The 27,583-nt window shown below is 42.8% G+C and overlaps 2 protein-coding genes and 2 long non-coding RNA genes across 4 annotated transcripts; 3 read left to right on the forward strand and 1 right to left on the reverse strand.

Moving 5' to 3' along the window:
• Positions 1–3,655: 3,655 nt before the first annotated feature.
• LOC114462230 (homeodomain-interacting protein kinase 1-like) lies at positions 3,656–6,051 on the reverse strand. Its single transcript, XM_028444923.1, has 4 exons — positions 6,040–6,051; positions 5,122–5,297; positions 4,853–5,029; positions 3,656–3,688 (listed from the first exon to the last, which is right to left on the reverse strand). The coding sequence occupies exons 2-4, from the start codon at positions 5,284–5,286 to the stop codon at positions 3,656–3,658; spliced, it is 375 nt and encodes a 124-aa protein (XP_028300724.1). The 5' UTR covers positions 5,287–5,297; positions 6,040–6,051.
• Positions 6,052–13,208: 7,157 nt separating this feature from the next.
• Positions 13,209–15,718, forward strand: LOC114462369 (tubulin alpha chain-like). Its single transcript, XM_028445167.1, has 4 exons — positions 13,209–13,307; positions 13,454–13,676; positions 14,490–14,638; positions 14,722–15,718. The coding sequence occupies exons 1-4, from the start codon at positions 13,305–13,307 to the stop codon at positions 15,697–15,699; spliced, it is 1,353 nt and encodes a 450-aa protein (XP_028300968.1). The 5' UTR covers positions 13,209–13,304; the 3' UTR covers positions 15,700–15,718.
• Positions 15,719–17,081: 1,363 nt separating this feature from the next.
• LOC114462377 (uncharacterized) lies at positions 17,082–17,614 on the forward strand. The gene is made up of 3 exons (XR_003673941.1): positions 17,082–17,246; positions 17,326–17,392; positions 17,462–17,614. It is a non-coding gene; the product is annotated as an uncharacterized LOC114462377 (long non-coding RNA).
• A 6,434-nt stretch (positions 17,615–24,048) lies between these two features.
• On the forward strand, positions 24,049–24,469 carry LOC114462378 (uncharacterized). The gene is made up of 3 exons (XR_003673942.1): positions 24,049–24,089; positions 24,169–24,235; positions 24,305–24,469. It is a non-coding gene; the product is annotated as an uncharacterized LOC114462378 (long non-coding RNA).
• The last annotated feature ends 3,114 nt before the right edge of the window (positions 24,470–27,583 follow it).

Genomic DNA, 27,583 nt, shown 5'->3' on the forward strand with positions numbered 1-27,583 from the left:
ACCTAGCCTGAATCAAAAACACATTGCTTATCTTCTTTTGCCTCCCAAAGCCATCCATTCAAGGCTGCCTCAACTCACCTGGTGTTATGCAGACAGATGCTCCATCCCCCCCTACCCACCCCCCCCCCTCCTCCTCTCCCCCACGCCACATGGAACTTTGTTCTGAACTGGATCTATTCAATCATCACTTGTCATCAGACTGTTTTCAAAAACAAAGTGAACTGTCCACCCTCCTTCCCCTCCAAGCAACAGGGAAGGCGCAGTGGAGCGCCCAGAAGAGGCTGCACAGCCTCGCCCTCCAGCGGCTGGAAATCCTTTTCCCCTTCTCTGTCCTGGACCCCGCCCCAAACACCCCTCTGCCATTTGCAGTATGAAAACCACATTGGAAAAAAATGTGCAAGGAGCTCAAAGTGCACTGTCAACATTTAAAAAGATTTCACAATAAAAAACAATAAAAAAAAAACAACCAACAATCAATCCATGCCACTAAAAATAAAGCTATTCTATTCTATCCCAACACTGGGGTTGAGGAGACTAAATGGAGATGTGATTGCACTTTCCTGCCTCGTGTTGTTTCCACTCATCACTGCAGTTGAATTCTATGCCAGCACAGTTACATATACAACTGTAAAAGTAGAACAACAATAAACCGGTTCCCATTTGCATGGTGTGGTCATTTGATACAAACGCACTTCGAGAGCTCTTTGGTAGGCTTGTTATGAGAGCGCGGCTGTACATAGAGTAGGAAGTTACAGCTTTTTGACTCCGTTTGCTGCTGTTCCCTGACCGCTGAGAGCAACTGTGGGTTTTGAGTTGTCGATATTAGATGGTGGACGGGTTCCTACATTTAAAGATTTTCTTAAAAAACAAAACCTAACAGTGACAAGACACGAAGGAAAGCCGAACACGTTGCCGTCCTGTTTGCTGCGTCGCAGCAGCCTGAACTTGTTGCTGAGCAGTATGGAATCACAGGAGTGCCAAAAAGGAAATAAATGTGGAAATTTAAAGAGAATCAATAATGAAAAATATACAATGAAGTCATATTCTCTTTCCATTTTCTTTGCTTTTGCTTATTCCATTTTGTCATTTGTTTTTCTGTTTTTTCTTTCCCATTTGCGTTTTGACATTGCTTTTACTCCTTTTTACAGAAACTTATTTTAACAGTTAATGCCTCTTTTAGTCCTGTCTTTTAATATATGTTGTGTTGTATTGTTTTAATCCTGTAGCACTTTGAGGTTTGGCATCAAATGTAAAGTGCATTACAAATAAAATGTATTATTATTATTATTATTACTTGATGGCTCAAGCTGTCAAGTAATAGCGATGTCAAAGCAAAGCACCCAGAAAGACCCACTTGGGTCCTTCTGTCCAGGTTGACTAGACGATGCCTGATCACACGATTCCTGCTTGCAGTGGCTATGTACGTATTAGATATGTTCAGGGTTGGGAGGTTTACTTTAAAAAAGTAATTCGGTACAATTACAAGTTACCTGTTAACCTGCTAAAAATGGAATCAGTAACTTAATCTAAGTATCACTATATTAAAGTAATGTAACTGATTACGTTTGGATTACTTCAATACCAAACATGCAAATAAAGACACAAAAGGATAGAATACGTGTAACCTATTCACTGTATTATTTTAGACAAATGTAAAATCCCCTTTTACAGTTACACTGTATTGAAGGAACTGTTTTAGTTTAACACAGACTGGTAGTTTAAATAAACAAATAAGGTGTTGAAAGATTATCAATCTATTTACTCATTAATTATGAAAAATTCCGTTGAATCGTTGACCTAGACCACAGACCAAACTATAATGATTATTGTATGTTAAAAAGGAGAGGAAATGTCTCCAAAATTGTCCTGGTTTAGAGCGGCAAAGTGAAGGATGTTGGTGCTCAAGTTAAAGAACACAGATACAGATGTCCAGGTTTAAGGTGGTTTATTTTGCTGTGGTCTGTAAAGTGATATAACAAACGTCTATCAGTATAGTAGATACCACACATCATGTAAACTACTCTGAAATGAGCAATATCAACGGAAAACAGTATTCATTCAATGTTCAACACTTATCATATTACAAAGCAAATAACGTCACATGGGGTTGCCAAATAAACAAATTAGCTTCATTAACACACTAGCATAACACAAAGTTAGCTCTACATAAATAATAACATCTCCAAACTCCAAACTTCAGCATTTTAACATCATCTCACTCATCTTCTGTCATTAACACAGTGATAAAACAAGGACTTGAGATGAATGGAGTGAAAAGACAAAGGAAAAACACACTATGGAGCTGCATCAGCTCAAACACACCATCTTACAACTGCACCGTGAGAAATTAGCATTTAGCACGTTCATGTGCGAGTGATACATTCATAAACACCGGACAACTATGGTGCGTCAACATGGGAAATATCAAACTTATAAGAAAAACTGACTGTAAATGAACGAAACATTACACTTAATGCAATAAACAGTGAACAATGCATCAAGTGTGGGCTTTCTAAAAGTGGTATATAATCATTATTGTTACAGTTTAGTAATATATGTAAAACAAAAAAGCACCACCTGAAAGTGGTATGTCAGGTTTTAACTAGTTCTATAGTTATAGTTACAAAGGTTACATACACAACATAGAAACAATTGTCAGTTGATGTTTTAGGTATTAACATGATCAAGGGTAAATTAAAAGTAATTCTCCTACACTGGTGTCAGCATGCCTTTTATGTGTCATGTAATGTACAGGTGCTGACTTTAATTAAATGTGTGCAAAATACAATTTGCTGAAAATTATTTCCTAGATTAACAAATGCAGTTATCCTGCAGCCTTATTCTACGGACGCACGTTTACAGCACTAGAAGAAGAAAGCAGCTCCTAGCTGGGGAGGTTATGTACAGAATTTTACATGTATTAATATACACATATGTGTCCGGTTGTACAAGCACATACATACATATATATATTATATATATATATGTGTGTGTGTGTGTTGACCGACATGATCATGTGTTATCAAATTCAAGTTATTTTTTGTAGCACTACAAATACATCATTTTTTTTTTAATTATCATTAATAATATTATTCAATATAATTGTAACTAGAATTTTATACACTATATTGTCTTCATTGAGATGGTATTTTTTTGGCTCCAGAAACATTTTAATCCAGGTGAGAGGAAGCAAAATGGCTCCTTTGAGAATAATGGTTATAGACTGCTGCCATAAGGGCACATGAACACCTTTCAGGAGGTTCACACTAACATTTCAGGTTATTTTTCAACATCAAAGACTTTTTTTTCATCTATCAATCATAAGTTGTTGCACAACACCAAAATGAACAAGAAAATCAGAAATAAATCAATAAAAAGGCCTAAATTCAAGGTTAATAATGGACGAGACAAAGGAAAGAGTTTAGACGAGCCTGCAGACACAATAAATAATATATACCATGAGCTCAGAGCCAAGGTACAAGGTTGGCCCTTTTACTTCTGCGTGGAGGGAACACCTCTCTATGCGATTGGCCGCCCTGCCTCTAGGGGGTTGTGGCCGTGTGTTGTTGTTACAAATGTCCATTAAAAAGCTCTTGTTTGTTTTACAGTCACAGAAAACTATGTTTAATGTTTTTAAGCATCTTAAAATCTAAGGTTACGGGGGATTGGGGTCTACGCCTATGTGCGTCTACGGGGAGATTTTACGCAGAACCTTAAATCAGGCTTAAGCAGTGACAAGCAGAGCTGTGTGTGCGTGTGTGTGTGGGGTGGGAGCGTCGGCGGCGCACACGGCGGACACTCCTCGGCAGAGCTCTTGTGAACAGTGCTCCGCTCCAGAGAATAATCCTTTTATGACGAAAAACATGGGGGCAATTTTGGCCCGTAGAACAAGGTTTTTAGAGACATTCTTGGCTAAATTTAGGGACAAATGGCCCATTGCACTCACTAATTTCCAACATGAGCATTTATTGTTTCCATCGAGGGATGACATATTCTTACCAGTGAGAATGTTTTTGATGATATATCGTGAATGATAACATGTTGCACATTTTTACTGCCTCGTGTGGTTTTCTCCTTTCGGATTGACCCTAAATGAACATGGGGCAATAACATTTGGTAAACACTGTTCTATGTCAAAATGTTTCTATTTATGAGGATTGTGTTCACGGTGACGTGGGTGTCCTTTACTTTCTTTTCTGAAAGGTGACAACCTGATGCAGATCCATACAAGTCGGCTCCCTCGTCTTGGATCAATGATATATTTCCTCCTTGTTTCTGTCATTAGACCAGGGGCAGACTGGGGGACGAACATGTCCCGAGAGTCATTGACAGACCGACTCACTTCATACGAGGTGTGGGGAGCCAGCCAGCCAGTCGGCAACATAAGTTTCATGTCCCTTGATTAAAAAAAACTGCATTTGATGTTGCTTTGGACCATAATCATATAGTAATCTTTAACTTGAACCCTTAAGTTGCAACAGTAAAATAATTACAGCAGTATAATGATTTTACAGCATGTAGTGATTTAAAGGCAAACAGGTCATTAACATATGACTAACCCACCAACCCAACCAAGCTCCAGTATCCCTTATATTTTAATACAAGTGTACAGGAAATCTAAAATAGCCACTTGTCAATGTCAACAACTTAAAACTTAAATACAAATGTGATTAGAATCTGGTAGGCCTTCATTTGTTGACATTAAAATGCTGTTAACATTCCTACTAGGGCTGGCCGATATGCACCAAAACTCATATCTCAATACATTTTCTCAAAATGGTGAATCTCAATCATTTTTATTTCATATCAAGTCTGACCAGAAAGACAATTCACAAAACAAAAAGATTCATACCTGCTTTGCAATAGGACGGATGTGGTTGACGTTCAGTGAACGAACCAGGTGGAGCAAATCCACGTCCAACAGCTCAAAGACGAGGCACTTATAGCCCAGGTATTCAAACTGCTCATAGAATGTGACCAGATTGAAGTGGTCAGCATTCAGAGAGCTGATGGTCTTCAACACTGACAGCTGGAGGGAAAAAAGGACAGTTAGATCACCTTCATATCACTTTACCCCAAAAATTCATAGTTAAAGTTCTGTTGAAGGCACCAAACACTTACTTCGTCCTCCACATCTTGAAAATACTCCTTCTTTAGGATTTTTACTGCCACCAATTTGCTGCTGTTGTGAGCACGACACTTGGCAACTTTCCCAAAGCTACCTTCTCCGATAAACTCTAGGATTGTGTATCGAGTGGAGGGGCTGTGGAGGGCATGCCCTACCATTAGAGGATGTGCTGTCAAAGTGAAATGACAGGGCACAAGGTTAGTATTCAGTAATTTAACACTAATGCTCACACAAAGAAGGAAATATTGTTCTGTCCTGTCACTTCTAAAGTTTGGGTTGGAAAAAAAGCCCAAGAGGAAAAAGTACTGAGTAACAAGAGCATCAATAGAAACGTAATGAAAAAATATCCAGCAAGAATAATAATAAAGTACAGATACTTCAAAAATAGTTACGTACAGTATTAAGTACTTTAAGTTCATTTGTCCACACTGAATACATGCATGTACAATATAGGAAACAGATTATTGACATTATTTGAAAGTGAAAGGTTGTCTAACTGCAAGATGATAGAGAATCCAACAGTATCTGAAAATCCACTGTACATGTGAAGTCCTGTCCCTGTATTGACTGCATGTGTAGCACATCCTAATTTTCTGTTGGTACACTGAGCACTTTTTACAGTAAAAAGATATGCACACACATTTTTGATTCTGAAAGCTCCCACAAAGTGTTCCAAACAGTATCATTTACATCAAATATTGAGCCTATTTTTCAAGGAAAAGTCTTTTTAATATATTAAAACTAGAGTAAACGTATTCTCTAATAATGACAATCTGTACTTCTGGTTTTTTTTTATTTTGTTTTTGTTTTTTTTTATAGAAAATCTAGTGAATCCTTCAATGACTACAGTGTTCTTTCATCTTAGCTGATTCAAATTCATTCTCATATTATGTCTGTAAAGTCTGTTTTACCTGCAGCAGCCATTCCTCACTCAGGTTTTTACAATTGAAGCTTTCAAACTTCACAAAAATAGCTTGTTTTACTTCTGATACAAAGATACTTAGAGTTTTTTCACACTTCAAACAGTATCATCTACATAAGATATTAAACTTATTTTTCAAGAATTATTTTTTTTTTTTTTTACTTGTCTGCACATGCTGTCAAAGGTCAACACCACAGGAAGTGCAATCATTATGAGACAGCAATGCATATTTTGTTATTGCAATAAAATACATTGATTTAAGTTTATTGCTTAATTGTGACCATCACCAGCCCTCCCTAAGGAAGGGTAAGAAGTCTTTTATTATAGGGAGGATATAAAAAGGGAGAGCAGTGTTACACCTAAGTGGAGGGGAAAGGGAGCAGGGAGAAGAGACTCAAGGCAGGAAATAGAAAAGGTGGGGAAGAATAGACTGTTTTACAGTGAGGGTGAGATGTGAGGTTGTAGAATAAATTGTGCTTATTATGCTGTGTAATCCAGCCAGTATGGTGACAAGTGTGAAGCTTAGTTATAATGGTGGTGGCTGTGAACAGGGGGAATGAGTGAATGGTAGTACCTAAAGGTATTTGGGATTAACGTGTCTAAGGTTAAACCCAGTATGAGTTTTATCCCACATCCCAAGGCGTGCCAGTGCATCGTATACCAGTATATGTGCAAAAAAAAAAACCCGCTACTGCAAACCCAGGAACTGCCCTGGGCCCGCAGATGCAGCCAGGCCAGCAGAAAGAGCGGGGGCCAGGGAGCCCCTGTCACTGTTTTTATCCCACCAACCTTTTAACCATTTGTATATGTTTTAATGTAATCATGTCACCTTAATTGGTAATTATGTATTGCTGGTAATCATTATATTTATCTATCACTGCGGCCGTATTTTAAGTTGCTGTGGTTTTGCTGGTTTGCTGTGTGCCCTGAGTTCCAAAGTGATAGTATACTTATCGTGATTACTGGGCTTATATTGTTTGATGTGCCAGTGTTAATAAATGTATTACAACCTACCTCCAGCCTTTTTCAGTTAATTCTGAACACCTATTGTTAATTCTAATTGCTACATACTGACTAATGATATTTATATAATAATGATATTTCAAAGTGCTTTAAATACAATTAAAGTCAAGTCAAGATTCACAGGCATATAAAGTAAGGACTAATACAATATAAAATAGCTTCAAATACTGGTAATAAGACACACCTTTTTTAAGTAAAAAATAAAAAAATACAAATGTTTAAATCCAAACTTTAAAAAAAATTCATAAAATAACATTTCAAATATGTTGAAAATTTTAATGCAAAATAAACGTAAGTGATGAATTATCAATATCTGATTTATAATAATATATTAGAATGTGTGTTTAGTTCACCCAGTGTGGTGCGTCCTAAAGAAGGACAGCTGATGTGTGGAGAAACACCGCCGTCTAGTGGCCACAACAGTACATTACTGGTTTATATCTCAACTGTGAATGAGTGTCTGAAAGTCTGACACAGAGACACAATGTGTATTTAATTATTGTTTCTATAACATTCACTCCTTATGACAGTAAAAAGAAAAAAGTCATTTATAAAGTACTGCAGTAACTATACCCTATACTCTGATACCATGAAACATTATGATTTGAAAAACACTGTGGTATAAGTTTTAACAGACATAGTGCCCTGCACTGTGATCAACAGGAACAGTAGAGCTACACATTACTGAAACTTGAACCTTTGATCAGCTGATCAATGATTACAAATAAGAAATCAGGGTCTATTTTAAAGCTTTGTGATGCATGTTTATTGCTTTATTTGTTCATTGGATCCCCATTAGCTTCCATCATGGTGATTGACACGTGTTCGTTACACCAGTAAATACATTAAGAAAACACGATATATACATTAATGTTGGTAAAATAATGATTTTAAAGATCTTTTAAATATGCGTAAAGCTGACATGTATTTCAGGTTCATAGGTAATTTGTTCCAAGGTTTAAAATATCCTGTGATTCCTGCACTTTTAGGAGGGTACCCCCTAGGTTACGTGTACCCCCTAGGTTACGTGTACCCCTAAGGGTACGCGATGGCACTACAGGGGTTACTTGAGAGAGAAAGAGAGTGGAACAAATAAAGTGTCTGTCTTGGTCCCACCCCAGACATGAGATGACTGGATGTGATGAAAACTATAGATATAAATCTATTCAGGAGGCACTAAATCATTGATTCTCAACCTTGGGGTCACCTGGAGTTTATTTGGTGTTGCCTGAAATTTCTGAAAAATTCAATAAGATTTTTAATATATTATTGTTTTTGTTTTAATTAAATTTAAACAACACAATCTTTAACAACTGTATTTCTATACTTTCACTTTGTGAAATATAAATCTAGTTCAACTAAAATGCAGTGAAAATATATCTGAGCTCAAACATGATCAAAAACTAATTCTAGAAAACAAAATGTCTTTGGGGTTGCCATAAATTCTTGATATTAATATGGGGTCACGATCCAAAAAAGGTTGGGAACCACTGCACTAAATAATGTGTATTTCCACTTGTTTACAAAATGAGATTCTTTAACATGTGTGTTATCAGTCGTTCATTCCATCATCATGCTCTATAGATGTTTTTAAATAGTTTTCTAAGCAAATTGTTGGAGTCGGATAAAGGAGGTACTTTGATTCAGAAATAAGAAAAAGGGGGTACAAACAAGTGTGAAAGCCACTGTTCTAGAACATCAGTACATTATTGTAGGGAACACAAATGAGCTGATATTGCAACATTTAGCTAATAGATTTTGAGGTAGGTTCACATTTCTGTTGAGTCACTGCACAAAGACTCAAAGTATTTTTTTTACATGAATCATTGATATTATTGCAGATGTTGGAGCTGTGTATTTTTATGAAGGTAGATATGTTGCAAAATGGGAGAACTTGTTGAATGTGATGTGAGCTTGTGTTAAAAAATAAATAAAAAATTCACCCACGTGTGAAATGATTTTCACGAGACAAATGATGGGAAAAAATGTAAACCTGTAGAATTACAATTTAAACCCAAAGAAAATATTCACACATGCATGATCTGAATGTGAAGTCACAGAAAAAATATTACCAAATGTGTAGAATGATATTACAAAAATAAAATGACAGCCGCAAACATGTAACCAAACATTTACTCGTATGTTTTTTTTTTTTGTATTACTTGTGCCAGTTATTGTTTATAACCACAATTCTACGGTTACAACTTCTCAATTCTGCAGCTACAAATGCACAAATACTTTTCTCACCTAAATCCCATTTTGCAACATATCTACCTTCATATATTTTTGGCAGGGGAGTTTATATCATCTGTGTTTTGAATATGAGTTAAAGTTTGTGTGGCAAGATGAGGATCATAAAATAATCAATCTGGTTGCTGAACAACGCCACCTGGGGAATTTCACTCCAGGAAGTTATCACCAGTTGTAACATGTGGACTAAAGGCTACACAGGTTCAAAATTAACCACGGGGCCAGAGACAGTGTTCAGAAGTACAAATAATCTTTATTACAATGAGTGTTAAAAGCAGCTCACCTGCTATCGATACCTAATATTAGACAAGGCCAGCAGAGGGGAATGGACAGTGCTGGGTTACCTCGGAGGCCCAAAACCAAGGAGGGACGAGGAAATCATACAATCACTCGTGACACTGCGCACACACACACCAGGGATTGGGTCGCCAACCGGAGTCCACAGCACCTGTCCACAGGGCAAAGGAGAACCATAAAATGACCACCCAGCACACTCACTAAACAATAAACAATATAGAAATAACAAGTGGAGGAGTTCAAGTATCTCAGGGTCTTGTTCACGAGTGGTAAATGGTAAATGGACTTGATTTATATAGCGCCTTATAACCACAGTGAAGCAGTCTCAAAGCGCTTTACACATCAGCTCATTCACCCAATCACTCTCACATTCACACACCAATGGGACAGGACTGCCATGCAAGGCGCTAGTCGACTACTGGGAGCAACTTAGGGTTCAGTGTCTTGCCCAAGGACACTTCGACACATAGTCGGGTACTGGGATCGAACCCCCAACCTCTCGATCAGAGGACGACCCACTACCACCTGAACCACGGTCGCCCTAAGTGTGAGTGAGGGTAGGATGGAGCGTGAGATTGAGATAGACGAATCGGTGTGGCGTCAGCAGTGATGCGGTCGCTGTATCGGACTGTTGTGGTGAAGAGGGAGCTGAGTTGGGGGGCAAAGCTCTCAATTTACCGATCGATCTACGTTCCTACCCTCACCTATGGTCATGAGATTTGGGTAATGACTGAAAGGACAAGATCGCGGATACAGGCGGCCGAAATGAGTTTCTTTCGCAGAGTGGCTGGGCGCACCCTTCGAGATAAGGTGAGAAGCTCAGTCACTCGGGAGGAGCTCGGAGTAGAGCTCCTTCACGTTGAAAGGAGCCAGCTGAGGTGGCTCGGGCATTTGTTTTGGATGCCTCCTGGTCGTGTCCCTCAGGAGGTGTTTCAAGCATGTCCTATTGGGAAGAGGCCACGTGGTAGGCCCAGGACACGCTGGAGGGACTATGTCTCTGAGCTGGCCTGGAGTCGCCTCGGGGTCCCCCCAGAACAGCTGGAGGAGGTGTGCGTGGATCGGGAGGTCTGGGCATCTCTGCTGAGACTGCTGCCTCCGCGACCTGGCCCCGGATAAAAGCGGTAAAATGGATGGATGGATGGAAATAACAAAATACAATATAACCAAAAGCAAACTACGAAATAAATTGAACTCAATCAACAATTAACAATTAAATCTCAAATACAAGAGAAATACAAAATAAATCAAATTCAAATCAATACAAAAATGAAGGATCACATAAATCAATAAACGAATGAAAAATAATTACATTTCCAACAGAATATCAACGCAAACAAAAGAAATACAAAAGAAATGAAATTCAATTAATCAGTAAACAAATATTTAAATTTGAAATACAAAGGAACTACGAAATAATTGAAATTGAAATCAGAACACAAATGAAGGAGCAAATAAATCAATAAACAAAGTATTAAATCTCCAACAGAATGTCAATGCACACAAAAGAAATACAAAATAAATCAAAGTCTAAAGAGCATAGGCTGCTGATAAAAATAAAACAGCCGCATTGACGCAGCAGCGGTATTCTGACAGCAGAGGAACACTAACACAGTGCGGCCAGACCCGTATATAAAATGTGTGAGTCACCGCCCAGCAATCAGTGGAACAGGAGGGGTGAGGAACCACTTAGGTAAAGTTAGAAATATATTCACAGGTTCAGCTTTTCATTCAGTAACATGTTGTAGTGTCATCAAACTCACAGCACACATAGTTGAACTCTTCTTGATTAACTATGTGTGCTCTGAGAAAAAAAATAAATAAAAAAACTACTACATGTTATAAGACAGTTATTGCATATTTTAGTACTTATTTAATGAAAAAAAAAGTCACTAAAATGTTACAAAAGCACATTTGTTGAAACTAAGTGTTGTAGTATAATCATGAAGAGTTAATCTATGTGTGCTGTGAGTTTGATTACACTACAACATGTAATAGTACAGTTATTGCATATTTTAGTACTTATTTAATGAAAAAAATCACTAAAATTACATGAATATTTATTCAAACTAAGTGTTGTAGTATAATCAAGAAAAGTTCAGCTATGTGTGCTGTAAGTTTTATGACACTACCACTTTCCTTTGTGAAGTTATTGGTTTTTATTTTTTGTACCTTTTTCCGGTGTTGTAATTTGCAGACGGTCCCTGCTTATTCCAGCCACAGTCGGCTCCGCGTAGAGGCCAATATAAATGACCAAGAGCGGAGAACGGCTCGTTTTGAGGAAAATCCGCTTGTAGCGTTCAGTCCACCTTGCTGTGATTGTAACGAGGTCTCGGTTTTGTAAAAGCAATGTTCCGTTGATGAGTTATTGGTCCAGAAAAGCTGAATCTGTGAATATTTTTATAACTTTATCTAAGTCTACAGTCGCGTCTTCGACATTAACACAAAAAGTAAAAAAAAAAGACATTTACAACACGGCCATAGTGTACATCCGGGCATTTTTTGGCTCATTATTGGAACGCAAACCCTGGGTTTCTACCTGGCTCCGCCCACCTGAACACCGTTTCTTAACACTTTAATGAACCTTAACACTTTTCTCTGAAACACATTAGTAACATCACACACCACAGACGTGTTCACATCATTACTAATGTTGTGTTGCTATACGACTTTTTTTTTTTTTTTTTTTTTTGTGCAAATGGTAGTTTTCTCTCTAACATTGTAGATGTAGATCATTTAGTGAAAGTCACTGAGAGGTTGATCTGCATTAAAACATTTACTGACATCAGTAAAGTTCTCTGGATAAAGTTCATCAGTAAAGTTGGATAAAGGTTTTAATCCAGAGAACTTTACTACAGACGTCATTCTACATTTGAAGCAACCCTTACCTGCACTGAATTGAAATCTTTTTGAACAATACACAGAAATACAAGACTTTACAGAACAGCATGCTATTGTAGACTCAACATGTAAGGTTAGAACATGATTATTATAATAATATGTTTCGGTCTAAAGTGGGCCGGTCTGAGGTATGAAGCTCCAGAGCTGGAAATGAGTCCCACTCATGATGAATGTATAGTCTGCTGTCATGGCTCTATGTTGCTGCATGGAACGAGCAGGAAACGACCAATAGCCTGACGTTGAAAAGTAACTTCCGTGAACGTGAATCTGCGTTGATGAGGCCTAAAAATGATCAGAAATCAGAAAGGATTTTATTTGCCAGGTACAGTTTAAAAAATCTAACCGCCTTCATCGAGTAGTAGAAGAGAATTAAGTTAAAGACCAAAATACACATAATATGTGTCAAAATCATTTATCAAAAATATTCTTAAGGAATTTATAAATTGTGCAAAATATTTTTAATTGGCTACATTTTTTAACTTGTTATTATTTTCATTTAATTCTTTTTTTTGTTTTCCTCTCTTCTCTAAATTTTATTTGTATGTACCGTGTGTGTGCGTGTGTGTGTGTACACACGCACTAAATCTGACGTAAGAACCAGTACGTAATTGCGTGTAATGTGTACATTATTGGAACGCAATGACGTAGTGGTTATGACGTACTGGTTATGACGTCAGACTTAGTGCGTGTAGTTCACAGTACACGGTGTCGAAACGCAGAGTGAAAGTTCTCTTTGACACTACAACTTCTCTCCAAAGCCTGAGCATTTAAAAAGAAAGATAAACAATGGTAAGACAGGATTTCATTGTCTTCATCTGCTTTATATTCATAATTGAACAAATGATTAGATTTTGCAATAAACAAATTAGCATATGACCAACTGATGTCATGATTAAGTGATGCCAGGATCCTGATATATTGTTTTCTCTCTGCAGCGTGAGATTATTTCTATTCATGTGGGCCAAGCTGGAGTCCAGATCGGTAATTCCTGCTGGGAACTTTTCTGTCTGGAGCATGGGATTCAGCCAAACGGACAGGTGCTTTCTAACCAGGAATCTGGAGGAGGAGACGACTCCTTCAACACCTTCTTCAGTGAAACTGGGACAGGGAAACGTGTCCCCAGAGCGCTTTATGTAGACCTGGAGCCTACTGTCATCGGTTTGTAATCATATCATTACTCATTATTATATGATTATATCAGAACTATGACTAACAAACTTATAACTATACACAGAATACTTCTTTATACTGGAATCACTGTGAACACATTATCATTTCTTTTAAATATCAAGACAAAACAATGCAATTCTGTGATACAACAAACCCATTGAAAAAATATATAACCTATTTTAAAATTTTAAATTACAATAATACAACATGACACTTACAGGTGTAGTGCAAATGTCTCAAGGAAACAATAACAACAATGGTGCAAAAATCCAAAAACAATGTAAAACAGTGCAATCAAAAGTTAAAATACAGTATATACAGTTTCAGTACAAGGACATTTCTACTTTCCTGTTTGATTTTAGGTTTTGTGTTACTGACTAATCAAATCAAAGAACACAATGTGCAAACAACATAATATAATTACTGTATATAGAATAGAACAAGAATTAGAATAAAATAAATAGAAATATGAGCAGAAGATTAACATATAAAGTTACAGATTTTTAGTATTAATATTCAATTAGGAGAAAACATGTACAGTGATTGTAAAGGGTGTGTTTCACGTTCATTATACCTTTTTAAATTATCATTTAAAAAAAAAAAGAAATGTGGTGCTATTTGGCCCCCTTCCAGCAGATGGCGCCCTGGGCCTGTGACTAAACATCAGGAAAACTGCACCAATTAAATAAGTCATGTTTTTTTAAAAAAAAAACGTCTATGGATTGAAGATTATTCTGAATTGTGTATTTCATTAGATTATTTTGAAACTACATAACTTTACTGCTTTGAGTTTCTCTATAGACGAAGTGCGAACAGGAACGTACCGTCAGCTGTTTCATCCAGATCAGCTCATCACAGGAAAAGAGGATGCTGCCAACAACTATGCCCGAGGACACTACACCATTGGGAAAGAGATCATAGAACTTGTTATGGATAGGACTCGTAAAATGGTACAGCTAAAAGAAATGAAAGTTGCAGGAAATAAAACCTAATCTTAAAACTAATAAGGATTTTATTGCTTTTTTTTTTACAGGCGGATCAGTGCACTGGCCTGCAGGGATTTCTCATCTACCACTCCTTTGGTGGAGGCACTGGCTCTGGTTTCACCTCCTTGCTGATGGAGAGGCTCTCTGTTGACTATGGTAAAAAGGCCAAGCTTGAGTTTGCTGTCTACCCATCACCCCAGATTTCCACTGCTGTAGTTGAGCCTTACAACTCCATCCTGACCACCCACACCACCTTGGAGCACTCAGACTGTGCCTTCATGGTGGACAACGAGGCCATCTACGACATCTGCCAGAGGAACCTTGATATTCAGCACCCTTCATACCCTAATCTTAACCGTCTCATGAGCCAGACCATCTCATCAATCACATCTTCTCTTCGTTTTGATGGAGCTCTGAATGTTGATCTGACAGAGTTTCAGACCAACTTGGTGCCTTACCCTCGTATCCACTTCCCAATGGCCACCTATGCCCCGGTCATCTCTGCTGAGAAAGCCTACCATGAGCAGCTGTCTGTGTCTGAAATCACAAACGCCTGCTTCGAGCCAGCCAATCAGATGGTGAAGTGTGATCCTCGACATGGTAAATACATGGCCTGCTGTCTGCTGTATCGAGGTGATGTGGCGCCAAAAGACGTCAACGCTGCCATTGCAGCCATTAAGACCAAACGCTCCATCCAGTTTGTGGACTGGTGCCCCACTGGCTTCAAGGTGGGCATCAACTACCAGCCTCCCTCTGTGGTTCCTGGAGGAGACCTGGCCAAAGTGCAGAGGGCCGTTTGCATGCTGAGCAACACCACTGCCATCTCTGAGGCCTGGGCCAGACTAAACCACAAGTTTGACCTCATGTACGCCAAGAGAGCCTTTGTCCACTGGTATGTTGGAGAGGGAATGGAGGAGGGAGAATTCTCAGAGGCCAGAGAGGACATGGCTGCCCTGGAGAAAGATTATGAAGAAGTTGGCGCTGATAGTGTGGAAGATGAGGGAGAGGAAGGAGAAGAATATTAAAGGGCTTGATGTAACTGCACACCCCAAAAGTTTGTCATCAGTCATTGTTCAACCAACTGTTTGCTCTGAAGTGATAAACTAATAAAATGAATTAAAATAAAAAAAATAGAATGAAATGAGCTTGTAATCATTTACAGCATCCTCTAGTGGCTACTCAAGTATTTGTTTCTTGTAAATATTGACATTTGACTCATATTTTAAGAAATTCTGGCTTAAAAATAAGTAATGACTTTAAAAAATAAATAGCCTAGGCCAGTGGTTCTTAAACTTGTTTGGCTCAAGTACCCCCTTTCTCTTATTTCTGAATCCAAGTATCCCCTTTTGTCCGAATACAACATTTTGCTTAGAAAATTAGTTAAAAACAACTATAGAGCATAATGAGGGAATTAATGAGTTTGATTTTTGTAAAGAACCAGTATTTAGGGCAGTGGTTCCCAACCTTTTTTGGATCGTGACCCCATTTTGAGATCTAGAATTTCTGGCGACCCGAGACATTTTTTCTAGAATTAGTTTTTGATCATGTTTGAGTTCAGATAGTTTGTTTTACTGCATTTAAGTTGAACTAGATTCACAATGTGAAAGTATGGAAATATAGTTGTTTTAACATTGTTGATTTAATTAAAAAGAGAGAAAACAATTCAAAAATCTATTCTAATTTTTCAGAAATTCCAGGCTACCCCACAAGGAGTTTCGACCCCAAAGTTGAAAAACACTGATTTAGTGGCTCCCGAATAGATATATATATATATATATATATATATATATATATATATATATATATATATATATATATATATATATACTGTATATATATATACAGTATATATATATATATATGCATATATATACTGATATATATACATATATATTTATGTATATATATATATATATATACAGTATATATTAAATCAAGAAGGCGCTGCGGATGGCTGCTGTGGTGTGTTGGTGCGCACCTTTTTGTCTTGTTTTTGTCGTAAAATCCGCATCTTCCCCCCCTCCTCCCCCTCCCACAGAGACACCTTTCTCCATCAAAGAGAGAGATGTAAATAGACTTTTCAGGAGACAAAACCCCCGTAAGGCTTGTGGACCGGACTCTGTCTCTCCTTCCACCTTAAAGCACTGTGCTGATCAGCTGTCTCCAGTGTTCACAGACATTTTTAACACCTCACTGGAGACATGCACTGTACCAGCCTGTTTTAAGGCCTCCACCATCGTTCCTGTCCCTAAAAAGCTGAGGATCACAGGACTTAATGACTACAGACCCGTCGCTCTGACATCTGTGGTCATGAAGTCCTTTGAACGCCTCATGCTCTCCCACATCAAGGACATCACCGACCCCCACCTGGACCCCCTGCAGTTTGCCTATATGTAGCAGTATTGCTGCTAGCAAGTTAGTCTGGCCTATTAACAGGGTGGGAGAATAAAAGGGATTGAGTTTCTTCCTCCAACCACTCGTTCCTCCCTGGCTTTTGCTCCTCCCAATACCTGACTCGGGCACTCCTGTTGCACGCTACCGGAACTGCGTGCTCTCATTGATTCTCAGATCGGTAGGTGTGCGACTCGCTCATTTTCAAATGTTTGATTGCCTGATCTTAATGATGGACTCGTGGTTATTACGCATTATAGGGTCATTTAATACCGACAGACGGTGGCGATCATCAGCCCCCCCAAACCTGACCTCGCCCTGCAGCGGGTAGGCATTGATTGTGGCTAATGTGTAGGCTACCATTAGCTGTGGTGATAACGTGTCTGTGTTAAACAGAACCGGAACACACCAGCCGCGCAGGACGGAGGCTCTGCTACCGGGGGAGGGCTGCCGGCGATCGGGACACGGGACCTGTTGGAGAAAGCTAAGTAGAACAAGGAACACTGCTGCTTCGCCTACTGCGTGTCCACGGGAACGCTTACACCCCGAGGCATCGGTAGCTTCGGCTGCTTTAATCGAAGCCGGTGCCCGGCTCGCACTCGGCTGCCCCGGCTGCGGCTGTTAGTGACGGGTATCGCCCGGTCTAGCTTCTGTGCGCATGACGTTGCGTGTCTGTGTCAGTGTGTAGTGTGTAGTGTGTGCATGCTTGCGTGTGTGTGACGTTTGCGTGTCAGTGTGGGTGTGTGTGTGTGTGTGTGTGTGTCTTGCCTAAGGGAAGATTCATCACTTGTGTGTTCTTATTGTTCGGTTTTGCATATTGTTTTTGTCAGATGTATTTGGTTAAAAAATAGTTGAATGTTTTGTTTTCATGACAGAATACCCCCAACTGTAGACCTGATTTGTAAACCTATTTGTGTTTTCTTTTTGTTTATGGAATGTCCGCTCATATTGGTGTTTAAATTTGGTTATATTGTATCCTTACTGTGCTTCTCCTCTCGGCAGCCGCAGCAGTCATCGTGGTGGTGGGTCCGAGGTGGTGGTTTTTTTCGTGTGCGGTGCAGTCCTGGTGTAGGCGTTTGGGCGTTTCCTCCCCCCCCCACATAGTCGTGAGTGTGTCACTTTAATTTGATTTGATTTATTTGGACCCTCCTCCCACGTTGATGGTAGGCCCGGTTGCTGCTGTATATAGTGAGCTTACTCTTTTATATGGACAGTTGTTTTTTTTATTGTTAAAGAATAAACCATTGTAAGTTTTTCCACCAAGAAACGCGTCTCTGTTCTCCATTGTACACGACCACCTGTGTGTCTTCTGTTTACCCCTTGACGGAAGTCTGTTTAAACCTAATTTTGAGGGGTTGGCGTTGTCATTTTTTTCTACCTAACGGGCGCTTCGCCTTATAACGCCACATTTGGCGTTGTCGACAGGACGTGTGTATAGTGAGCGTGGAGACGTGAGGGCTTGGGGTGTGTTTTTTTTTTTTTTTTCTTGATACGTTGATGGTTTTTGTTTAATGGTAGTCCTACGGATATTGACTCTAAGGCGAAGCAGCAGTGCGTTTCCTGATTATAGTGGTTAGATTTAGTGGTCACGGTAGCATAATGGAGGGGGAACTTCAGGATTTGAGGGACTTGGTAGCACAGTTGAGGGCAGACAATGAGAGGTTGCAGCAGGCTGCGCCTGGTCCTAGTGCCGCACCTCTCACTCCCACCGAGCCCCAGCAGGCATCTTCTGCTACTAGCTTTCCAGTCGCTGAGAGACTGGTCTTAGTACCTAGAGACAGGAAGTGCCCCATCTTTTCAGGTAGATCAGGCTTAGGGCTGGAGGAATGGCTGGAGGAAGCTGAGGCATGTATGCGAGCACGTCATCTGTCAAGATCAGATAAAGCGTTTTTTCTTTATGATCACTTGACAGGAGAAGCACGGGAGGAGATAAAGTACCGAACAAACGTAGAGCGCAATGATCCAGACACCATTATTGCCATTTTGCGGGAGCTTTACGGCTGTTCGGACTCCTACGTTGCTTTACAGGAGGCCTTTTTCTCACGACGGCAGCAGGAGGGGGAGACTCTTCAGGAGTTTTCGCTTGCACTCATGAGTTTAATGGCCTCTGTGAAGCAACGGGCTCCAAGTAATGTGCTTAACTCGGACGTTTTATTGCGTGATCAGTTTATTGAGAACGTGTTGGATTGCTCCCTCCGCAGAGAGCTAAAACAGTTGGTACGTCGGCAGCCTGTAATTTCTCTGCTTGAAGTGAGAGCCGAGGCAATTCGATGGGAGAAGGAGGGATTACCAGGAGGGGTGCGGGGGCGGAGTCACTCGGTCCCTTCAGTACTGGGCCTACAGTATGGAGTCCAGCGCGCCCCCCCGGCGGCTAATCCACCACCTAGTGAGCTGCTCGAAGTAAAGGAGATGTTAAAGCTCCAGCAGGTACAGCTTAACCAGCTAACCGAAACACTGGCTAGGCTGCAGACTAACCAGCAGTACAATCGGCCACTTAACCGGGCTACAGTAATTTGTAGACGTTGTCAGCAACCCGGCCATTTTGCCAGAGAATGTGAGGGAGGGCGTGGTCCTCCCCGTCCCCAACCGCGGTCGGCTTGCGCTCTGCCGGGCCTGCAGCCTCATTCCTCTCAGCAGTCGGAAAACTAGTGCCCGCCGAGCTGCAGAGCCAAAGTTCGGAGGGGGCCACCAGAGGCTCATTAGCGATGTCTGGGTATAAGGACCAAGCTAAGCTAGTCGCCGCTTGTCCGCAGTTGGAGGTAGTTATGGGGGGGGTACTGGTTCCATGCTTAGTCGATACCGGCTCAATGGTATCCACTGTCACACAGCATTTTTTTAAGGAGCACTTTGAACCGTGGGGCCAGGATAGGCTACAATCCTGTAAGTGGCTGCAACTTCGGGCGGCAAATGGGTTGCCCATTCCCTACCTCGGCTACCTGGAGCTCGATGTTGAGCTCTGTGGCAACCTGCTACCAGGATGCGGAGTACTGGTGGTCCAGCACCCTCCCGCTGATGGTTCTCCTCATTTACCTGGTGTTCTGGGGATGAACATCCTGCAAAGGTGTTACAAAACACTGTTTGGCCAGTATGGTCTCGCTCTGTTTGAGCTGCCAATCGTCACTAAAGCACCCCCATCGGTGGCACAAGCTTTGCAGAAATGCCACCGGATCCCAATAGACTCGCTCACTGAGGTCCCTGGTAGAGTGAAGGTGCGCGGACAGAAGGTTTGTAGGATCCCTGGTGGCACCATGCAGGTGATACAAGCCACCTGTTCAGCCCATTTTTCGGGTGCCAGAGTACTCTATGAGCCCCCAATCCAGGGACTCCCTGCTGGATTGCTGGCCTCCCCATCACTGGTGGATGTGGAGTACAGCACGGCGTATATTCCCATCGTGAACGTCGGTACTGTGGAGGTGGTGCTTTACCCTCGTACTATAGTAGGAGCCCTGGTGAAAGTTCATGTGGCGAGTTCACCCTCAGTAATTGAAGAGGCCTCTGCCCATGTAGCCACTGTGACATCGCAGGCAGTTGCCCCTACGTTATTGGATCAGGTTGAGGCAGTAGACCTTTCCCTCCTGTCCAGAGAGGAGCAGAAGGAAGCGCGCTGTCTTCTCAATCAGTACACTTCTGTGTTCTCTTCCCATGACAGTGATTTAGGTTGTACTAATTTAATTTCCCATCAGATCCCTCTCTTAGATGATGCCCCCATCCGACAGCGCTACAGACGTATTCCTCCCTCGGAATACGAAGTAGTCAAAGAGCATATAAATCACCTGTAAAGTGCACAGATCATTAGGGAGAGCAGCAGTCCTTTTGCTTCTCCGATCGTCCTGGTTAAGAAAAAGGATGGTAGCTTGCGCCTTTGCGTGGACTACCGTCAACTTAACCGTAAGACAAGAAAGGATGCCTTCCCCCTTCCCCGCATAGAGGAGTCACTAGATGCGTTGACTGGAGCTCGCTGGTTTTCCACTATGGATTTAGCCAGTGGGTACAATCAGGTTCCGATGGCTGAAGCAGATCGGCCGAAGACAGCGTTTTGCACTCCGTTCGGTCTGTTTGAATGGAACCGTATGCCCTTTGGGCTGTGTAATGCCCCCAGCACGTTCCAGCGCCTCATGCAGAGGATTTTTGGGGATAAGCAGTGTCAGGCCCTACTCTTGTATTTGGATGACATTGTTGTCTTCTCCTCCACTTTCCAGCAACATTTGGGGAGATTGGAGGAAGTGCTCCAGCGGCTACAGAGGGAGGGCCTGAAGGCAAAACTGTCTAAATGTTCCTTCTTCAGACCGGAGGTTAGCTATTTAGGGCACGTCATCTCTGCCAGTGGTGTCTCCACTGACCCCACAAAGATTGAGGCGGTAGCTAAGTGGCCGTCCCCCACCACCATCCCAGAGCTGCGATCCTTTCTCGGGTTCGCCAGCTATTATCGTCGTTTTGTGGAGGGTTTTGCCAAACTGGCTGCCCCCCTTCACCGGCTGGTAGCCGATCTCGGAGGGTCGAAGTCCAAGCGGTCTGAGCCTTTGGTTGCGGGCAAGTGGACGTCCGAACATCAACAGAGCTTCGAGGCATTGAAGTCCAAGTTCACAGATGCCCCTGTGCTTGCATATGCTGACTTCTCCCTTCCATTCATCCTAGAGGTGGATGCCAGTCATGGTGGCCTGGGCGCTGTTCTTTCGCAAGAGCAAGGGGGGAAGGTTCGGCCTATAGCATTTGCTAGCAGAGGATTGAGACCGACAGAGCGCAACCCAGTAAATTACAGTTCTATGAAATTGGAATTCCTGGCGTTAAAATGGGCTATGACCGATAAATTTCGAGAGTATTTGCTTGGCCACAGGTGTGTTGTCTTCACGGACAATAATCCCCTGAGCCACCTGTCTTCGGCCAAACTTGGCGCTCTAGAGCAGCGTTGGGCAGCCCAGCTAGCTGCTTTTGATTTTGAGATCCGCTACCGTCCAGGTAAAAACAACGCGAATGCGGATGCTTTGTCCCGTCAGCACCCACCGGTGGCCATAGAGTTGGATGCAATGGTTGCCGGTACCGGTCTTCCATCACCCTTGAGGCAAGCTTTGCAAACCCGAGGGTTTGAAGCACAGCAAGCCGCTGTACAAGTATTTCCCCAGCAACTACCCACTGACCTCTCAGCCCTTCAGCAGGCTGATCCGGTGCTCGGTAAGGTGTTGGCATTCTGGCGTGAGAAACGGTACCCAAACCGCGATGAGCGTAGCCAGCTGTCCCGGCTCGCGCTGGCACTTCTCAGACAATGGGGTCAATTGGTTGAGGAGACTGGGGTGGCTTATCGACAGGTTTCGCGTTCCGATGGTGGTGAGCCAGTTCGTCAGGTGCTCCTGCCTGTTGCCTTGAAAGCACAGGTTCTTACTGAGCTCCACCAAAATCAGGGCCATCAGGGTGTAGATAGGACCTTGGACTTGCTGAGGCAGCGGTGTTACTGGCCGGGGATGGCGTCGGATGTGAGGCACTGGTGTCAAACCTGTGAACGATGTCAGGTCGCAAAGGATGCCGGGCCATCAGCTAGGAGTTTCCTGGGCCATTTGTTGGCTTCAGAGCCGAATGAAATTTTAGCCATAGATTTCACCATGCTCGAGCCATCTCGTAGCGCACTGGAGAATGTCCTTGTGGTGACCGATGTGTTCAGCAAGTACACCCTGGCCTTTCCGACCCGAGACCAAACTGCATCTACAGTAGCCCAGGTGTTGTCAGTGGAGTGGTTTTCAAAGTTTGGCGCTCCAGTCCGGATTCATTCGGACCAGGGTAGGAACTTTGAGAGTACACTCATCAAACAGCTCTGCAAACTATATGGGATTGAAAAGTCCCGGACAACCCCTTATCACCCCGCTGGGAATGGCCAGTGCGAGCGGTTTAATCGCACACTTCACGATCTGTTACGTACTTTGCCAACATCCCGTAAGCGGGATTGGCACTCCTGTCTACCACAAGTGTTGTATGCCTACAACACTACTCCCCACCAATCGACTGGGGAATCTCCTTTCTTCCTCATGTTCGGCCGGGAGGCAAGGCTTCCAGTCGATTTTCTGTTGGGGAGGGTCCAAGACCCTGTGGGAGGGACTGTGCGTGATTGGGTGCAGGAGCACCAAACTCGGTTGCTTCTAGCTTTTGATAGCGTTCGAGACCGGCTAAAGGTCGCAGCCGAGCGCCGTAAGAAGAACCACGACCAGGGTGTTCGACTGGAACCCCTGGTGGAGGGCCAACTGGTGTTGTTACGAAACTATGGTAGAAAGGGCCGTTGCAAAATCCAAGATAAGTGGGGTTCGGTGCAGCATCGGGTGGTAAAAGCCCCGCCCGGGGAAGGCCCGGTGTATGCAGTGGCCCCAGTCAATGAACCTACTGAGGTCAAACGTGTACACCGGACGCTCCTGAAGGTTGTTGCGGGAGACATCCCCGCTGTGGATACATCCCCTCCTCCTCAAGCTTCTCCTGACCAGCCAATAAGACAGGATGATTCATCCGGGGACGATGTAATGGCATGGGTGAGGGATACTTCCCCCACACCAGCCAGGCGTGCTTCGGCAGTCACCCAGGACTTAACCCCGGCTCTCCCAGCCACGACACTGGCACCTCATCCCGCCGCCAGAGCATGCTCCCCTCTGGGGAGTAGGGGCTTGACTAGGCGGCAAACAACACGCTCCACAGCTGGCCAGCACTCAAACCTCCATCACCTTCCTCGGACGGTTAGGGAGCGGGCCCCCGCAAGACCCGTTTCCTCACAATCAATTGCTATGTCTGTTTTCTTTCGACCATGGAATTAGGCTCATTCATCTTCTATTGGTGCCTCGTCGGGGCGACGATCAGAGAAAAGGGGGGTGGATGTAGCAGTATTGCTGCTAGCAAGTTAGTCTGGCCTATTAACAGGGTGGGAGAATAAAAGGGATTGAGTTTCTTCCTCCAACCACTCGTTCCTCCCTGGCTTTTGCTCCTCCCAATACCTGACTCGTGCACTCCTGTTGCACGCTACCGGAACTGCGTGCTCTCATTGATTCTCAGATCGGTAGGTGTGCGACTCGCTCATTTTCAAATGTTTGATTGCCTGATCTTAATGATGGACTCGTGGTTATTACGCATTATAGGGTCATTTAATACCGACAGACGGTGGCGATCATCAGCCCCCCCAAACCTGACCTCGCCCTGCAGCGGGTAGGCATTGATTGTGGCTAATGTGTAGGCTACCATTAGCTGTGGTGATAACGTGTCTGTGTTAAACAGAACCGGAACACACCAGCCGCGCAGGACGGAGGCTCTGCTACCGGGGGAGGGCTGCCGGCGATCGGGACACGGGACCTGTTGGAGAAAGCTAAGTAGAACAAGGAACACTGCTGCTTCGCCTACTGCGTGTCCACGGGAACGCTTACACCCCGAGGCATCGGTAGCTTCGGCTGCTTTAATCGAAGCCGGTGCCCGGCTCGCACTCGGCTGCCCCGGCTGCGGCTGTTAGTGACGGGTATCGCCCGGTCTAGCTTCTGTGTGCATGACGTTGCGTGTCTGTGTCAGTGTGTAGTGTGTAGTGTGTGCATGCTTGCGTGTGTGTGACGTTTGCGTGTCAGTGTGGGTGTGTGTGTGTGTGTCTTGCCTAAGGGAAGATTCATCACTTGTGTGTTCTTATTGTTCGGTTTTGCATATTGTTTTTGTCAGATGTATTTGGTTAAAAAATAGTTGAATGTTTTGTTTTCATGACAGAATACCCCCAACTGTAGACCTGATTTGTAAACCTATTTGTGTTTTCTTTTTGTTTATGGAATGTCCGCTCATATTGGTGTTTAAATTTGGTTATATTGTATCCTTACTGTGCTTCTCCTCTCGGCAGCCGCAGCAGTCATCGTGGTGGTGGGTCCGAGGTGGTGGTTTTTTTCGTGTGCGGTGCAGTCCTGGTGTAGGCGTTTGGGCGTTTCCTCCCCCCCCCCACATAGTCGTGAGTGTGTCACTTTAATTTGATTTGATTTATTTGGACCCTCCTCCCACGTTGATGGTAGGCCCGGTTGCTGCTGTATATAGTGAGCTTACTCTTTTATATGGACAGTTGTTTTTTTTATTGTTAAAGAATAAACCATTGTAAGTTTTTCCACCAAGAAACGCGTCTCTGTTCTCCATTGTACACGACCACCTGTGTGTCTTCTGTTTACCCCTTGACGGAAGTCTGTTTAAACCTAATTTTGAGGGGTTGGCGTTGTCATTTTTTTCTACCTAACGGGCGCTTCGCCTTATAACGCCACATATAGATCCAACAGGTCTGTAGACGATGCTGTAAACCTGGCTCTCCACTTCATCCTCCAGCACCTGGACTCCCCAGGCTCCTACGCCAGGATCCTGTTTGTGGACTTCAGCTCTGCTTTCAACACTATAATCCCAGCTCTCCTTCAGGACAAGCTTTCCCAGCTGAACGTGCCAGACTCCACCTGCAAGTGGATCACAGACTTCCTGTCTGACAGGAAGCAGCACGTGAAACTGGGAAAAACCATCTCTGCTCCCCGGACCATGAGCACTGGATCTCCTCAGGGCTGTGTTCTTTCTCCTCTGCTCTTCTCCCTGTACACCAACAGCTGCACCTCCTCTCACCAGTCGGTCAAACTCCTGAAGTTTGCAGACGACACGAACATCATCGGTCTCATCTCTGTGGAGACGAGTCTGACTACAGGTGGGAGACAGACCGGCTGGTGTCCTGGTGCAGCCAGAACAACCTGGAGCTCAACGCTTTAAAGACAGTGGAGATAATAGCAGACTTCAGGAAGAACCCAGCCCCCCTCACCCCCCTCACCCTGGGAGACTCTACAGTGAGCTCTGTGGAGTACTTCTGCTTCCTGGGGACCATCATCACTCAGGACCTCAAGTGGGAGCTGAACATCACCCAACAAGATCCACATGAACAAGTATTTAGCCATCTAACAAAATCATCATCATAAACACCATTAAAGAAACATAAACAATTGTTTTGTATAGTCTCCATACTCTCCCAACAAGATATACTGTATGTCATGACACGACAGCACTTCCGTGGTTTGTGTTGGAAACACAGAAACACGGAGAAAATGACAAAAACAACTCAGAACAGCCTCAGTGAGGATCATCCACAAAGTCAATCCTTCCTTTTGTACAATTCACTGTATAAAATACGAAACATTTTCTGACCTTTCTTTTGCTGAAGGTCTGGTAACTCATGTGTTGGTCTCCATCTTTTAAAAGCTGTAGTTTTTCCTCAAAAAAAAAGTTTCTCTATTGTCTCTAGCGCTGTCATCCTGACTGTAGTGTTATGTCGCCCACTAGCTAGAGAACGTAGCAGCAGCGGTCACATGGCATCTATTCACTAATGTACTGTGAACCTGAGTCACTGCACCAACTACGTTATGTCACGCAACTCTATAGAGGGTTTTCACCGACGTAACGTTCTGTAGCAACCCGGATGCGCGGCCATGTTGGGGGAAATCGGAGCCAAACTCTGCGATGGATAGAAAAGCTCCTCAAAATGCGTTATAATTGCAAAGGCATACTGTGAAGGACTTGGTCCGCAGAAAAAGTTACGAATTAAGGACGCTGGGCTTGTAATCGGAGGGTTGCCGGCTTGAATCTCACCCGGGCCATCACTGTGGGTTGTTGAGCAAATCCCTTAACCCCGAACTGCTCACCAGGCAATATTATGTGTCTGCAGAGCCGGAGGCACCAGCTACAGGACTGCACTCTTATGCTGCGTTTACACCAAACGCGTTTTCTGCGTTTCCCTATTTGCTTCATATCCGCGTCTGAAGCGAAGCTCCGCCCACCAGACTCCCAAAAGGCGACAACCAGGCTCTGTTTGTTTCCACCATCAACTATGGAGGACCTCCGTCAATTCACTGCTCCTAACCTCGGAAGGGGAAAAAACGTCCGCTTTCCTGGCTTCACCAGGTTAACCAGCGCCACATCCAACTCGGTGAGCTTCACTGACTGCTTCAGAAGCTACACCTGGATGATGACTGCTTCCAGTGGTACCTGTGGATGACCAGCGCCCGATTCGACGATCTGCTGGGTCGGATTGGCCCACGGATGTCCCGGCAGGATACCAACTACCGGAGCTCCATCTCTGCATGAAGATGCCATGATTCATCAGACACATCTCTCAAATACACAATAAGATAGATAGATACTATATTAATCCCAAGGGAATTTAAAAGCAGAATTATTAAAATTATTGTTTTCTGGAGATACCTATTCTGGGAGATAAGGCCTGCTTTATTATTGTCTTTATCATAAATATATTACAACTAAAATAAAAGTCATTATAATAAATTATTTACTATTGTTATTTTTTCTCCTCTGGAGACCTATTCTGGAAGATGAGGCTTGTTTCATTAATATTTATTGTTTTTAACTCTTATTAATAAATCATTATTTATTTACTACTGTTAATTATTGTCATCTGGCAACACATTCTGGGAGATAAGGCCTGTTCTCTCTAATCTCTCCACCTTTTATGCACACGTACACACACCCACAATATACATATCTGATTATCAA

The sequence above is a fragment of the Gouania willdenowi genome, chromosome 4 (genome assembly GCF_900634775.1).
Source record: "Gouania willdenowi chromosome 4, fGouWil2.1, whole genome shotgun sequence".
In the NCBI taxonomy this organism is placed as follows: domain Eukaryota; kingdom Metazoa; phylum Chordata; class Actinopteri; order Blenniiformes; family Gobiesocidae; genus Gouania; species Gouania willdenowi.